We start from the raw sequence: 13,886 nt of genomic DNA on the forward strand, positions 1-13,886 counted from the left end.
CACTTGTGACCGGCTTCGGCTTTCGGCGGGACAGTTTGTGCGTCCATGCCCGCCGCGCCGCATGCCTGTGCGGACGTGCACGCGATGGCTAAATTTTTTGGTTTGGTGTGGTAGGTGGTGGCCACAGGACAAAACTCGTTGGAATGAGGCACACGGATGGCTGGTACAGTGTCGTGCAGTTCTTACTGCGGGAAACTTATGCCGCGCTGCACCACCACCCACCACCGATATTAGCCATCCGTGCGCCTGATTCCAACGAGTTTTGTCCCGTGGCCACCATTCACCACCCCAAACCAAAAGTTTCAGCCATGGCGTGCACGTCCGCACAGGCATGCGGCGCGGCAAGCATGCACGCACAAACTGTTCCGCCGAAAGCCGAAGGCGGCCACAAGTGTACACGGCAAGGCACGCACCGGTAGCAAAAGACGAGCCACGGACGGCTGGCTCGCACGAATCGACGTGGCGATCTGATCAGTGCATGCTAATCGTAACTGAAGAAGAAAACCCCACTCTATCTCATCAGTTATCGTCTAATCGATCGCCACAGACAAGTGATGACCCGTAGGCACGCATATCCAGACCAAGATCAGATAGCAAAGCCAACCAAAAAGCGCGAGCCGATGACGCAGCGGCTAGGGCCGGACAAGCACGGCGGTTCAGTGTTCAGGGTTGAGACAAGGCTCGTACAGCCGTTCATGCAGTCGTGCACACCACCGCTCTCGATCTGCAAATGCAAATCCAAAACACGGTGGTTCAGCATGCAGGATCTATCTATCTATCTGCATGCTTCCAAACCAAAGCTTGAACTTCCTCGCTGAAAAGGCAAATGAGCAAAAGGACACAGCTTCAACTACCTGCGCGACAAAGTTGGTTGGCCTGGCCGGGGAGATAGATTTGTTCGGGCGCAGGAAGCTTCGGTGCACCTTCCCGCCGCCACCTGAGTGTCTCGCACGCGCCCTTTGCCTGGCTTGTGGTTAACGAGAACCGCGACTAAGATGACAAATTAACAAACGTGTAGGCCGTATATATATCTACAAAAGTTTTCTGTTGAGGGAAGTATATCTAGAAAAGTTAGTATACATGTGCGAAATGCAAGAATGAAAACCTGGGTTTGGAACGTCCAGGGCGGTATCTACAAACCAGGGGCCTCGGTGCGAAATGTACGATGGAACCCTACAATTTAAAATACGGATAATCAAAGTATGTCTTCACAAAATTGAAAAACAACCACGTCTTCACTTAATTCTTTTTTTTTTGCGGAAAGTCTTCACTTAATTCTGTGATACCCTAACTCCTGAAAACACGATGAGGAGATGTAATAAATGAGAACTTATAAAACAATTTCCCTTTTTTTAATTCTAAGTTGATTCACCCCAACCATTGGATATCAATCCAACAGCCGCCCACCTCCTTCTTCCTCGCCCGGCATGGCACCCGCCGCCCTCCAACCTAGACCTAATTGTTTGCCTAAACAACCGATCCCGGCGGCACTACCATGCCGCCTCACCGAACCACCCCCTTCGTTGTGCCACCGCCGCCCCTACCATCCCTGTATACCCCTTTCTTTTGCACTGGCACCCCATCCTGCACCCAAGTCGTTAAGCCTCCACCTGCGACGCCGGCTAGGTGCGAGTTCTTCTCTCCTATCTAAAACTGACCGGTCCAAATTTTGTTTTCAGACAACTGAGGATAGTAAATCTGCTATAAAAAATAACAAAATTTGGCAAGACAAGAAAAAAATAACAAAAAAAGATAAGGAAAAAATTACTTTTCTGATGATATGAATATGATGGATGCCCTAGATATGTAGAAATCTGATGAGAAATTACGACGGAACCCTACAAATTAACATAAGGATAGCCAAGGTATATTTCACTTAATTATATGACTTCCTAATTCTAGAAGACATGACAATGATTGATGTAATAAATATCTCCATGTTCTATAAACTGGGGAAAAGCGGTGATTAGTTATACATCAATTTTAGTATTAGCATGACAAGAACAAAAAAGGAACAATAATAATAATTTGTGAGGATATGAATGTGATCGATGACCGAACCTAGAAATATGATGAGAGATTATGGACCTGCAGCCGGTTATGTCAGAAAGTTGCCGGTCGCCAAGACTTATGGGATCAACTTGGGAGTGGAACGACCGGGAGAGGAAGAGCGTTGAAACTGCCCAAAAGACCGACCGAGGGAAGAGAAGCACATGGGGTGTTCCTCAATCGACCGATTATGATTATGAAGAGCTGGGAGATAAAAGGTGGCTCCCCCCTCCCACTGGGCCTCATGCGATTTTCCATGTTGGTCCTTTCATTTGTTCTCCCTGTTGCCACCCTACACACGGTCTCCTCTAATCCTATCTAATTATGGTATTTGCTAATCAATAATAAGAGTACTACTTAAGTAAGATTTGGCGCATGTAGTGTCGCCCACTTCACCCTTACGGTTGTCAGGTAGCGTCCATGATTAATGATCAGGAAGGAATGCACGTGTATCAAAAGCGGAGAAGGAGGGGGGGGGGAGGGGGAGAGACTGTCGTGACCTTCCTTATATGGCGTGTACGTGTACAATGTAACAAAAAATCTTGGCGTGAAGGCGAACGTTAGTGCCCTGGGCTTTATAGCGCGACCATGTCCAAAGAAGGAACAATGCAAGGAGGGGGAGGGCAGTTGGCGAAATAAGAGGGAAAGGGATAAGGGAGGGTCGACCGGCGATCGGTGACAACAAGGCATCATCGTTGATTCTATATATGTCCATATCGACATGGGCGATAACACCCTCTCCCCCGCCGCCACCCCCTCCCATGGGCATACATGTGAGCCTTATCAGGGTTTCAGAGCTAGGGAAGAGGGGGGAGGTGACGATTATGGGCAACCAAAGCAGGAGCAGTGGGAGGAGGATGCGGCGCATGGAAGATGGGTAGAGGCGGCGTCAAGAAGGAGGTAGAGTTGTGAATCAAGATGCTATGGCGTCAATGGATCTCATGCGGTGCGGAGAAGAAACAAGGACAATAATTGTGTAAGAACAACAACCTATCTTCCATTTAACCTATTTAATTATGTTGATTTAAGTGAATTTTATTTATGAATTTTGCATTAACGCCTCGATACGTTAGCCCCCCGCGAGTGGCATGACATTTTCTGTGACACGTTAAGTTAAAAAATGATGATGAGATGTAATAAATGAGAACTTATAAAACGACTTTTTTTTAATTCTAAGTTGATTTACCCCAACCACTACTAGGAAAAGGGCTATAGATGGAATAGCCACTAATGGCGCACCAGACATGTGGTGCGCCATTGCTATGTAGCAGTGGCGCACCATGTGCTGGTGCGCCATTAGTGTGAAATACACTAATGGCGCACCGGACACACGGTGCGCCATTAGTAACAATTTTTTTTTCCAGACATACTAATGGCGCACCAGGCCATAGTGCGCCATTACTAGTTAGAACTAGTAATGGCGCACCAGCAACATAGTGCGTCACTACAATATTTTTTTTATTTTTTACTTTTTTGCAAAACTACTAATGGCGCACCTGGGGCAGTGCGCCATTACTAGTTTAAGCTAGTAATGGCGCACTGCTCCCTCGTGCGCCATTAGTGTATATTTCATGGACACTTTTATCTCGATCCCCCTCCATCTCGATCGCTATCCCACCTCGTCAGATCTGGTCCCCTCGCCGCCGAGCACCCCACGCACCCTCTACCCCGCTCCACCGGCCGCCGCCGCCGACCCCCCGCACCCTCCCCGCTCCAACCGCCGCCGACGACCCACCGCACCCTTCCCCTGCTCCACCGTCGCCGACGACCCACCGCACCCTCCCCCGCTCCACCGCCGCCGACGACCCACTGCACCCTAGCTCCCCTGCTCCACCGCCGCCGACGACCCACCGCACCCTCCCCGGCCCGCTCCACCGCCGCCGACGACCCCCCGCACCCTCCCCGGCCCGCTCCACCGTCACAAATGAATGCAACTAAAATTGCAAAAAAAAACAAATTTGATTATATTTTCAAATAACAAATTTGATGATATTTTCAAATAATAAATTTGATGATATTTTTAAATAATAAATTATTACTGTTTCATATTCATATTCAATTTCTAAAAAATTATTAGATGCAACAAAAAATAATAATAAAAAAATTACTTATGGCGCACCTCTGGCTGGTGCGCCATTGCTACATAAAGAAAATTTACTAATGGCGCACACGTCGTGGGTGCGCCATTGCTATGTAAAAAAACATTCTAATGGCGCACCGCTTCCGGGTGCGCCATTAGTAAGTTTCCCCCCTTAGCTAATTCCTCCCTCTCCCTCGCCAGTCCACCCGCGCGCTCACCGGCCTGACCCACGACGCCGCCGCCCCGACCCCCGCCGCCCCCGCGCTCCCCCACCACTGCAGCTCCCCCGCGCCGCCGCCCCCGCGCCCCCGCGCCCCCCACCACTGCAGCTCCCCTGCGCCGCCGCCCCCGCGTCTACCCGCCGCCCCACCTCGTCTTCCACGCGCCAAATCGAGCGGCGGCCAGGTAAATCCCTCCTGACCCGCCGGCATCCACCTCGACCTCCCTCCTCCCCTCCATTCCCTCCTGACTCCTCCACCTTCCCTTCTCTCTGCAGGATCGGACGAACTCCATCATCGAGCAGAACCGGGGCGAGCTCTAGCCCTACCCACCTGCGTCCAGCGCAGGTATGCTCATCCCCTTCCCGCCCCTCCGGCTGCCGGCGTCCGCCCTCCCTCTCCCCTGTCCCCCATCTCTGATTGGCAGTGGTTATGTTGATGAATATAAGTGGTGGTTATTTCAGTGTTTATTTCAGTGAATATAAGTGGCTATGTTGCAAAATCTTCTACTTTGTAATAAAGCTCAAGTGTTTCCAACACATATTTTATATGAGGTTGCATCTGTGTCAACTGTCAAGTTCAGCTAGAGACAATGGAGTAGACAGAACACAGACATATAGTCAAGCCTCTTGAGAGGCTGGAATGATACCAGTGGCAATTAATTTGGCTTTACTGAAAACCTTACTGAAACTAAATTCAGTTAGCTGGGTCATCTTCCACTTGAGAGGCTGGAATGATATCAGTGGCAATTATTTCCTATGATATGATGCAGCAGTAGTAGTAGTATACTGTGCTTAGGGCATGAATCATATGCAGCAGTAGTAGTAGTATTTTGTGATGTGGCAGAATATCTTGTTTCAAATATAGCCTATGCATGTCTTGTTTTCTGGTTATGGATATTGTATAGTACTGCATATCTTGTTTTTTTGTAATATAATGCTTACCAAAGGCACATAAACTGCCAAAACTGAAAGAAATTGGAGTGTTGAAGATATGCTAGTAGAGGACCATATGGTCTGTGGCCTTTTCATCCATATGAAAGTAGAGGCACATTGTGGTGCTAGTTTGCTGGGTTTTGTCTCCGACCATCGTGTCGTGATGATTTTGCAGGTACCCCGAGAGGCCCTTGAGTTTGCCGGAATGTCGATTAACTTCCGTTCCGGCAAATTCGGGTACTCCATATGTCCTATTTTCAGCAAAGGTCATGCTGAAATTTTCCGTGAATTTTAGCATGACTTTGCTAAAAATAGGACATATGGGGCACTTCCGACTAATGCATGGGCCGGGGTATCTTAGTACTTAATTAAGTAGGATCAACTGCCTCTTGTGTTATACATATAGAAGTGTGATATCTACTCATAGTTATTACTAATGTCAGTTGCTCGTCATCGATAAACCCTAATCTGGTAGGATGACCTACTAAAAAAGCCCATACCACATATTCTATTTGGATGGGCGTGTTTTCACCACACTGTGGATTATCTTATTGGACCCAACAGAGATGATGTAGTTTTGAATTATGAACATAGGAAATGTCGTCATCGGACGACGAAAGTCTCTCGGGGGAGTGCGACTGGTGCCACGACGGTCGAGGTCTGTGCGACAGGCCTCACCTGGACGATGATCGGCGCTTCAGCATTAAGCTCGAGGAGACCTTCGAAGTTGAAACGGTACGCAACGACGACAAGTGTTTTTTTCATAATTAAGCATGACTTCAACTATTCCAACGTGTAATTTCATCTTTTACAATTCGAGTATAGTTTATCCCATGCCATGCAAGACGCTATGTCTTGGAGAGGATGGATTTTGAAGATCATGAAAATTTTGAAACGAAGAAAATTCACCTAAGGACACATCATGATGTGGATTTTGAAGTAAATCTGTATAATGCTGAGAGCGTAACCTATTTTGGTTGCAAAAATTGGGAAGCATTTTGCAAGATGTATGGTTTTGATGAGGGTATGCTTGTCACCATGGATCTTGGTGATCCTGGCATCGACCAAGACAATATGGACATTTGGGTCCTTGTTGATACGCCTCCAGTTCTACCGCTATGTGAGTTTGTCAAACATAGTTAATTATTAACTAATCTATATTGTTTATTTCAAAATAGTTGACAACTTATTTCCATTGACAGCTTATTTTGATTGTTCAAAAAATGTGCGGAAAATGGTAGACAAAACCCACTACACCGATGGCTCCGAGTTAACTTATCAGGAGAAAAATCATCTGGTCGGATTTTGTACTGATCTTGAGAATTACAATATCTACAATCAAACTCCTCAACATTATGGTCAATACGTGCCACTAGTGCATGTGTTGAACTATGGTAACTACCATGGAGATACCCTGGTAAGATTTTTTACTATTACGACATCCGTGCATCTTTTGCATACTGCTAAAACTAGTACATCATTGCTAACTATGAAGTTATTACTATGTTTTTCAACAGAGAATCCCAGAGGATTGTGTGCCTCATTTGATGTATCAGAATGGCAGCCTTCAAGTTTTGAACTTATATCCAGGTCATCCTACGAATCTCAACTGTCCATACCGGATTTCTAGAAGAACTGGAGACATGCTAATCAGAGAATGGAAAAAAATGTATGGACAGTCGTAAGGAGGTTCTTGGAAGCAACAGGAAGCGCCGCGCAAGAATTGGAGACAGGATGATCTCCATTCTCCATAATGGAGAGTCAGGGTCTATATTGTTTTATGCTATTTTACCTTAAATAGGGTATTTTAGGTCCTTAATAACGAGTAGAAGTTGTATGATGATGATTAGTAGGACTTGTTAGGATTAATATTACTTTCGACAAACTCGCTACTCGCGGTCTCGAGACTTGTAATGTTCTATCTTTGTTCGGTCTTTTGATATCAGAGATTTATATGATGAATTGTATTCGGAGACTAATCTTCTATTGTATTCGATGAATCTGCTGTTGCTGTGTGGTGCTGTTTATATTCTGTCCAATAATATATTTTGTAATCTGTGCAAATATTAGAAAAGAAAAAAAATCCCTAATATACATACTAACGGCGCATCGCCCAAATGTGCACCATTAGTATGCCAAAGGGATACTAATGGTGCATCACCCAGCAGTGGGCCATTAGTATGGCAAAGCACATGCCCACTGGGAGGCATACTAATGGCGCACCGTGGCCTATACTAATGGTGCACTGCCTGGTGCGCCATTAGTATACCAGATACTAATGGCGCACCAGTGGTGCGCCATTAGTAAAAAATACTAGTGGCGTGGTGCTAGTGGCGCACCAGTAGTGCGCCATTAGTAGGCAAAACTGGTGCGCCACTAGTAAGCCTTTTTCTAGTAGTGAACCGTTGGATATCAATCCAACAGTCGCCCACCTCCTTCCTCGCCTAGCATGGCGCCCGCCGCCCTCGAACCTAGACCTAATTGTTGGCCTCAACGACCGATCCCGGGGGCACTACCGTGTCGCCTCACCGAACCACCACCCCCCCCTTTCGTTGTGCCACCGCCGCCCCGACCATCCCTATATACCCCTTACGTTTTTGCACTGGCACCCTACCCCGCACCCAAATCGTTAAGCCTCCACTTGCGACGCCGGCTAGGTGCGAGTTCTTCTCTCCTATCTAAAACTGACCGGTCCAATTTTTGTTTTCAGACAACCGAGGATAGTAAATCTGCTATAAAAAATAACAAAAATTGACAACACAAGAAAAAATAACAAAAAAAAGATACAGAAAAAGTACTTTCCTGATGATATGAATATGATGGATGCCCTAGATATGTAGAAATCTGATGTGGAATTATGGTGGAACCCTACAAATTAACATAAGGATTGCCAAGGTATATTTCACTTAATATATGACTTCCTAATTCTAGAAGACATGACAATGATTGATGTAATAAATATCTCCATGTTCTATAAACTGGGAAAAACTGAGGATTAGTTATACATCAATTTTAGTCTTAGCACCACAAGAACAAAAAAGGAACAATAATAATAATCTGTGAGGATATGAATATGATCGAAGACCGAACCTAGGTGTGTAGAGATCTGATGAGAGATTATGGACCTGCAGCCGGTTATGTCAGAAAGTTGCCGGTCGACAGGAATTATGGGATCAACTTGGGAGTTGAGCAACTGGGAGAGGAAGGGCGCCGAAACTACCCAAAAGACCAACCGAGGGAAGAGAAGCACATGGGTTGTTCCTCGATCAACCGATATGATATGAAGAGGCGGGGAGATAAAAAAGTGCCCCCCCCCTCCAATTGGGCCTCGTGCGGGTTGCCATGTTGGTCCTTTCATTTGTTCTCCCTGTTGCCGCCCTACACACGGTCTCTCTAATTCTATCAAATAATGGTTGTTGCTAATCACTAATAAGCCTACTCCTTATGTAAGATTTGGGGCATGTACTGTCGCCCACTTCACCCTTACGGTTGTTAGGTAGCGTCCATGATTAATGATCAAGAAGGAATGCACATGTATTAAAAGCGGAGAGGACGGCGCGGGGGGGGGGGGGGGGGGCTGTCGTGACCTTCATTATATGGCGTGTACGTGTACAATGTAACAAAAAAACTTGGCGTGAACGCAAACGTTAGTGCCCTGGCCTTTATAGAGCGACGTGTCCAAAGAAGGAACAATGCAAGGAGGGGGGGGGGGGCAATTAGCGGAGTAAGAGGGAAAGGGATAAGGGAGGGGTCGACCGGCGAGTCGATGATAACAAGGCATCATCGTCGATCCTATATATGTCCATATCGACATGGGTGATAACACCCTCTCCCCCTCCCCCTCCCATGGGCATACATGTGAGCCTTATCAAGGTTTCAGAGCCAGGGAAAGGGGGGGGTGTCGATTATGGGCAACCAAAGCAGTAGCGGTGGGAGGAGGATGCGGTGCATGGAAGATGGGTAGAGGCAGTCAGGAAGGAGGTAGAGTTGTGAATTAAGATGCTATGGCATCGATGGATCTCATGCGGTGCGAAGAAGAAACAAGGACAATAATTATGTAAGAGCAAAAACCTATCTTCCATTTAACCTATTTAATTATGTTGGTTTAAGTGAATTTTATTATGAATTTTGCATTAGCGCCTCGATACGTTAGGCCCCCCGCGAGCGGCATGACATTTTGCTCCTCATGCATAGGAATACCTAGAGTTGCATCACGATTTTTTTGTCGAATTTATATAAATTAAATGAAAGACATGACTTTGCAAAAATGGCTATTTGGATGCCGCATATGAATTTTGTACCAATCTGAAGAAAGATGAACTAATGCAAGAGGGAATTATCCATATACGTAAGATCATGTGAAAATTCCTCCATGACACATCTCTGGATTTTGGGATTCACGGTGCCTGATTTCTGTGTTGCAAAGAGCCCCATAGAAAAAACCCATAATATGATGCCAATCCTTAAACAAAGGCACGTAATAAAATTCCTAGAATCAAAGAATGCCACAACCCCTGAAAACCGTTGGAGCAGCCCCATGTTTGGGATCGACGAGAAGCGCCGATACCGGCCTTATCTTCGAGAGGCCACCTGAGCCCACACCGCAGCGGCCATGCCACGTAGCAGCACACCAGGCAGAGCAAACTCACTGCCGTCGCAGGGGCGCGGACACGCGCACCAACACTGCTCTTCTTCATCCTATCGCCGTCCATCCATCTCTCTCCGACTCCTCCCGCCACCTTCCTCATCGATCCCCGGGCTTTATCTTTCCCCCACGTCACTCAAGAACGCCGCGACACCTCGATCCTTTGGCCTTTAGCATCTCCGACCCACCAGCACACCTATAAATCGCGTCGCCCGGCGGCAAGGAAGGCATACTCGACAACAGAGGAACCGGAAGAGAGGGACAGAGGTGAGATCGTAGGATTCGGAGCTCGTCGGAGCTCTCTCTCCTGGACCGTCCGCGATCGTACTACATGGGGATGCAACAGTCGACGATGACTGCGTCCGGCGACGGCGCCAAGAGGGCCCTCCGCCGGCTGCCGCACGTGTACAGCAAGGTGCTCGAGCTGCCGCTCCCGGCGGACGCCGACGTCAGGGCGTTCGAGGGCACCACCGCGCTCCACTTCTTCGCTGCCTGCGGCCCCATGGGCGAGGTGAGGGCGCGCCTCGTGAGGATTTATCCTGGGGTCGTCAAGGTGGTGGTGGTGCACGCTGGGACCGGAGACGACGAGTATGGCGACGACATGGAGCTTGATAGGTGGAGGTACCGGCTGCCTGAAGACTGTTGCCCGGAGCTGGCTATGGCCGGGTACGTCGACGGGCAGCTTATCGTGACGGTGCCCAAGGGCCGCGGCGAGGGCGGCGACGGGACTCGGAGGTGCTGCAATGGAGCAGCGGGGGAGATTGGCGGGAAGCTCGTGGCCGTGCAATAGAACGGGTGGGGTACTAGTGAGCGAGTGTGAGCTCCGTAATTGCTCACCTAGTCTGAGTCTATCTGGTAGTCTGGTTACTCCTTGCCATTTGTTTTTTCTTTTTCCATAAAGATGGGCGCTTCGTGTTCTGCTCCTTCCTGATTTGAGGAAGAGAACTGCTTCATAAGCTACCTCCCTGCTGAAGGACAGCTATTGCAAAGTTTGTACAAACTCCTTGCTTTCCATGGAATCAAATGTGAATGCAGATGAAATTGTGGGAAAATCTTTTACTGGAACTCTGTTTACTTGGTTGGTTCCTTGATGCAGCTTGGATTAGAGCACAGCAATGTTTGCCAGATTTCGTCAGCCTTTTTTCCTAAGGTTCAATTGCAAATAGGAATTATGCAGCATTTCGCATGCTTTCGTCAAATCTAACCTCTTTCATTCGTCTTAGGTTTGCAGCCAAGTGCATGTGCCTTTACTCCCCACCTACAACTCTGTTCTTGGTTAGTTATGCAAGAAACCAAAAAAGTAGATCTGAGCCTCTTACCTCTTACCTCCTCTATTCACATGAGAGGTAAGAATATAAAATAGATCCAAGCCGTTGATCTCATTAATTATTGGCATGATTAACTTTTATCTTTTTACCTCACATGTAAAAAGATGAGGTAAGAAAGACCATGTTAAAATTTACCAAAAAATTTAGATAAGGAGGGAAGGAACCCCACGGCTTTGTAATTAAGAGAGAATATGTGAGACCCAAGTTCAAACACACCAAATTGAATCTAACCTCTTTCATTCGTCTTAGGTCTGCAGCCAAGTGTACGTTGGCCTTTACTCTCTATCTACAACTCTGTTCTTGGATAGTTGTGCAAGAAAACAAAATTAGACCACCAGGGGAGGAGCTCCGCAACATTTTAAGTAAGAGAGAAGATGTGAGACTCAAGTTCAAACCTACGAGATTAACCAATATAGCCAAATGACCCCCACAGGGTTTGAACCTGCGCCCGCTGGAATGCACAATGACGCTCCAACCACTTGGCTAAGAGCCTGTCCACTGGATAGTCATGCATGTGCCAAACTTATATGGACAATCTCAACATCTTACAAAGGCGCCAATATGTGTTAGATGGTAGGATTGTTCTCCACGTTATGTCACAGTCCATGTAATCTCAATTTTCAGTCGTTATCTCTCTCTCTCTCTGTGAAACTCCTAGCTGTAACACTGAATCCAAGTGATCGCTAATATCCTTAGATCAGTGAACTGCAGTCAAGACCTTGTTCGCCTCGCAGTCACAATCTCGGGTCACAAACCCGAAAATCGTCATCACCAACACCAAGAAGGGCGCCATGCCCAACGTCACGTACATCGTCAAGATGAAGAGCCTTTGCGATGAGTTATTTGATGTTGACCATCCGGTGTTTGATCAAGAGATGGTCGACTACATCCTCACATGGCTTTAGCATGAGTATGACCCATAGATGCAGCAGTCGGCACCATAAAAAAATTCCATCAATGTTGATGACCTAACTGGCGCAAATTTCCTACTTCGATCAGAGGATGGAGATGCTAGGTGATGGGTCAAGTGGTGGCTTCCACACATCAGCCAACACGGCCTACAAAGATCGCGGTCAGGCTTGCAATAGAGGCTATCGCGGGCGAGGATGTAGGGAGCACGACCATGTATATCACCCTTCTCCTCCTGTTGGCGGTGTTGGTGACTACATCAGTAAGAACGTGACCACCATGAGTGCCAAATTTGCTTCAAGCATCATCCGGCGGCACATGAGCATGCTAGTGGCTCTACGAAGAGAACGACTATCATGAGGAAAAGGGGGCAAACACAATCACAAATATCTACGGTATTGATACTAATTGGAATGCAAATACCGGTGCCACCAACCACATCACGGGGGTGCTCGACAAGCTAACAATGCAAGTGCACACGACAGACAGTTCTGGTATGCCTATTACCCACATTGGTAGTTCAATTGTTAAAAGACCCATGAAAGATTTGCATCTAAGCAATATTTTATATGTCCCTCAAACATAAAAAGATCTTGTCTCCATTCACTGATTTACTGTTAACAATAATGTTCTTATAAAGTTTTATCCTTATTATATTTTAATCAAGGACTTGGAAACAAGGAGAATCATTCTTAAAGGAAAGTGTGTGAGATGTCTCTACCCACTCATCTCATCATTCGTCATGGTCAAATAAACAAGCTTGCGTCGTCATCAAATTGTCTTCAGCAAAGTGGCATAGTCGGTTGGGTCACCCATCTTCAACTATTGTTTGAAAAGTTCTTAGAAAAAAATAAAGTTTCACATAAGTCTAATATCGAGTCAATTTGTGATCCATGTCAGCAAGCTAAAAGTCATCAGTAACCTTACCCTATTTATACTAGTGTGTCAGGACCCCTCTATAACTTGTGTTCTCAGATGTATGGGGGTCAGCTCCCACTTCAGTTGGTAGATATTCATACTATGTAGGTTTTATTGATGAATACATCAAATATACTTGGATTTACCTCTTAAAGAAATGATTTGATGTATTCCATGTTGTCAGCAATTTCCAAAATCTTGTTGGATGCAAACTCTAAAACCCTTACCATGTAAACTGACTGGGGTTGTGAGTATGAGAAGCTAAATTCATTCATTCAAAAGATTGGCATCTCGCACCATGTATCTTGCCCACATGCACATCGGCAGAACAGATCCATTGAACAAAAGCATCACATGTTGTTGAAGTAGGTCTCACATTGCTAGCAAATACATCTATGCCACTGAATTTTTGGGATGAAGTGTTTTAACCACTGCCTATCTTATCAACTTGTTTCCTAGAAAATTCAAAAAATTTGAGACTCCCATCACACGTCTCTTTGGGGTCACGCTAGACTATAAATCTCTTCGCATTTTTGGTTGTGCATATTGGCCAAATCTCATACCATACGACATGCACAAGCTCACATTTCGTTCAAGAAATGTGTTTTCCTAGGATATAGACCGACTCATTGGAGGAGGGGGCCGGGGGTTGAAATTCCTCGATGTTCTCACGGGCAGGGTCTACTTATCTCAAGACGTCGTGTTTGATGAGGCGGTCTTCCCATTTGAGTCTTTGCATCCCAATGCTGACGCCCTCATTCACAAAGAAATTCTTCTCTTTCCATCTCATCCCCGGAGTTTTGA

The 13,886-nt window shown here is 46.5% G+C and overlaps 1 protein-coding gene and 2 long non-coding RNA genes across 3 annotated transcripts; 2 read left to right on the top strand and 1 right to left on the bottom strand.

The window, feature by feature from the left end:
- Window positions 1-469: 469 nt before the first annotated feature.
- LOC123098489 (uncharacterized) lies at window positions 470-2,507 on the bottom strand. The gene is made up of 4 exons (XR_006447794.1): window positions 2,062-2,507; window positions 1,106-1,173; window positions 855-963; window positions 470-724 (listed from the first exon to the last, which is right to left on the bottom strand). It is a non-coding gene; the product is annotated as an uncharacterized lncRNA (long non-coding RNA).
- A 166-nt stretch (window positions 2,508-2,673) lies between these two features.
- LOC123100255 (uncharacterized) lies at window positions 2,674-5,936 on the top strand. The gene is made up of 3 exons (XR_006448379.1): window positions 2,674-3,025; window positions 4,626-4,695; window positions 5,877-5,936. It is a non-coding gene; the product is annotated as an uncharacterized lncRNA (long non-coding RNA).
- Window positions 5,937-10,002: 4,066 nt separating this feature from the next.
- LOC123100256 (uncharacterized) lies at window positions 10,003-10,968 on the top strand. Its single transcript, XM_044522207.1, has one exon. It carries the CDS (start codon window positions 10,259-10,261, stop codon window positions 10,715-10,717), a length of 459 nt encoding a protein of 152 aa, XP_044378142.1. The 5' UTR covers window positions 10,003-10,258; the 3' UTR covers window positions 10,718-10,968.
- The last annotated feature ends 2,918 nt before the right edge of the window (window positions 10,969-13,886 follow it).

The sequence above is a fragment of the Triticum aestivum genome, chromosome 4D (assembly GCF_018294505.1).
Source record: "Triticum aestivum cultivar Chinese Spring chromosome 4D, IWGSC CS RefSeq v2.1, whole genome shotgun sequence".
Lineage (NCBI taxonomy): Eukaryota > Viridiplantae > Streptophyta > Magnoliopsida > Poales > Poaceae > Triticum > Triticum aestivum.

Coding starts and splice junctions, on each gene's coding strand:
- LOC123100256 (XM_044522207.1), top strand. CDS start 10,259: ATGGGGATGCAACAGTCGACGATGACTGCGTCCGGCGACGGCGCCAAG.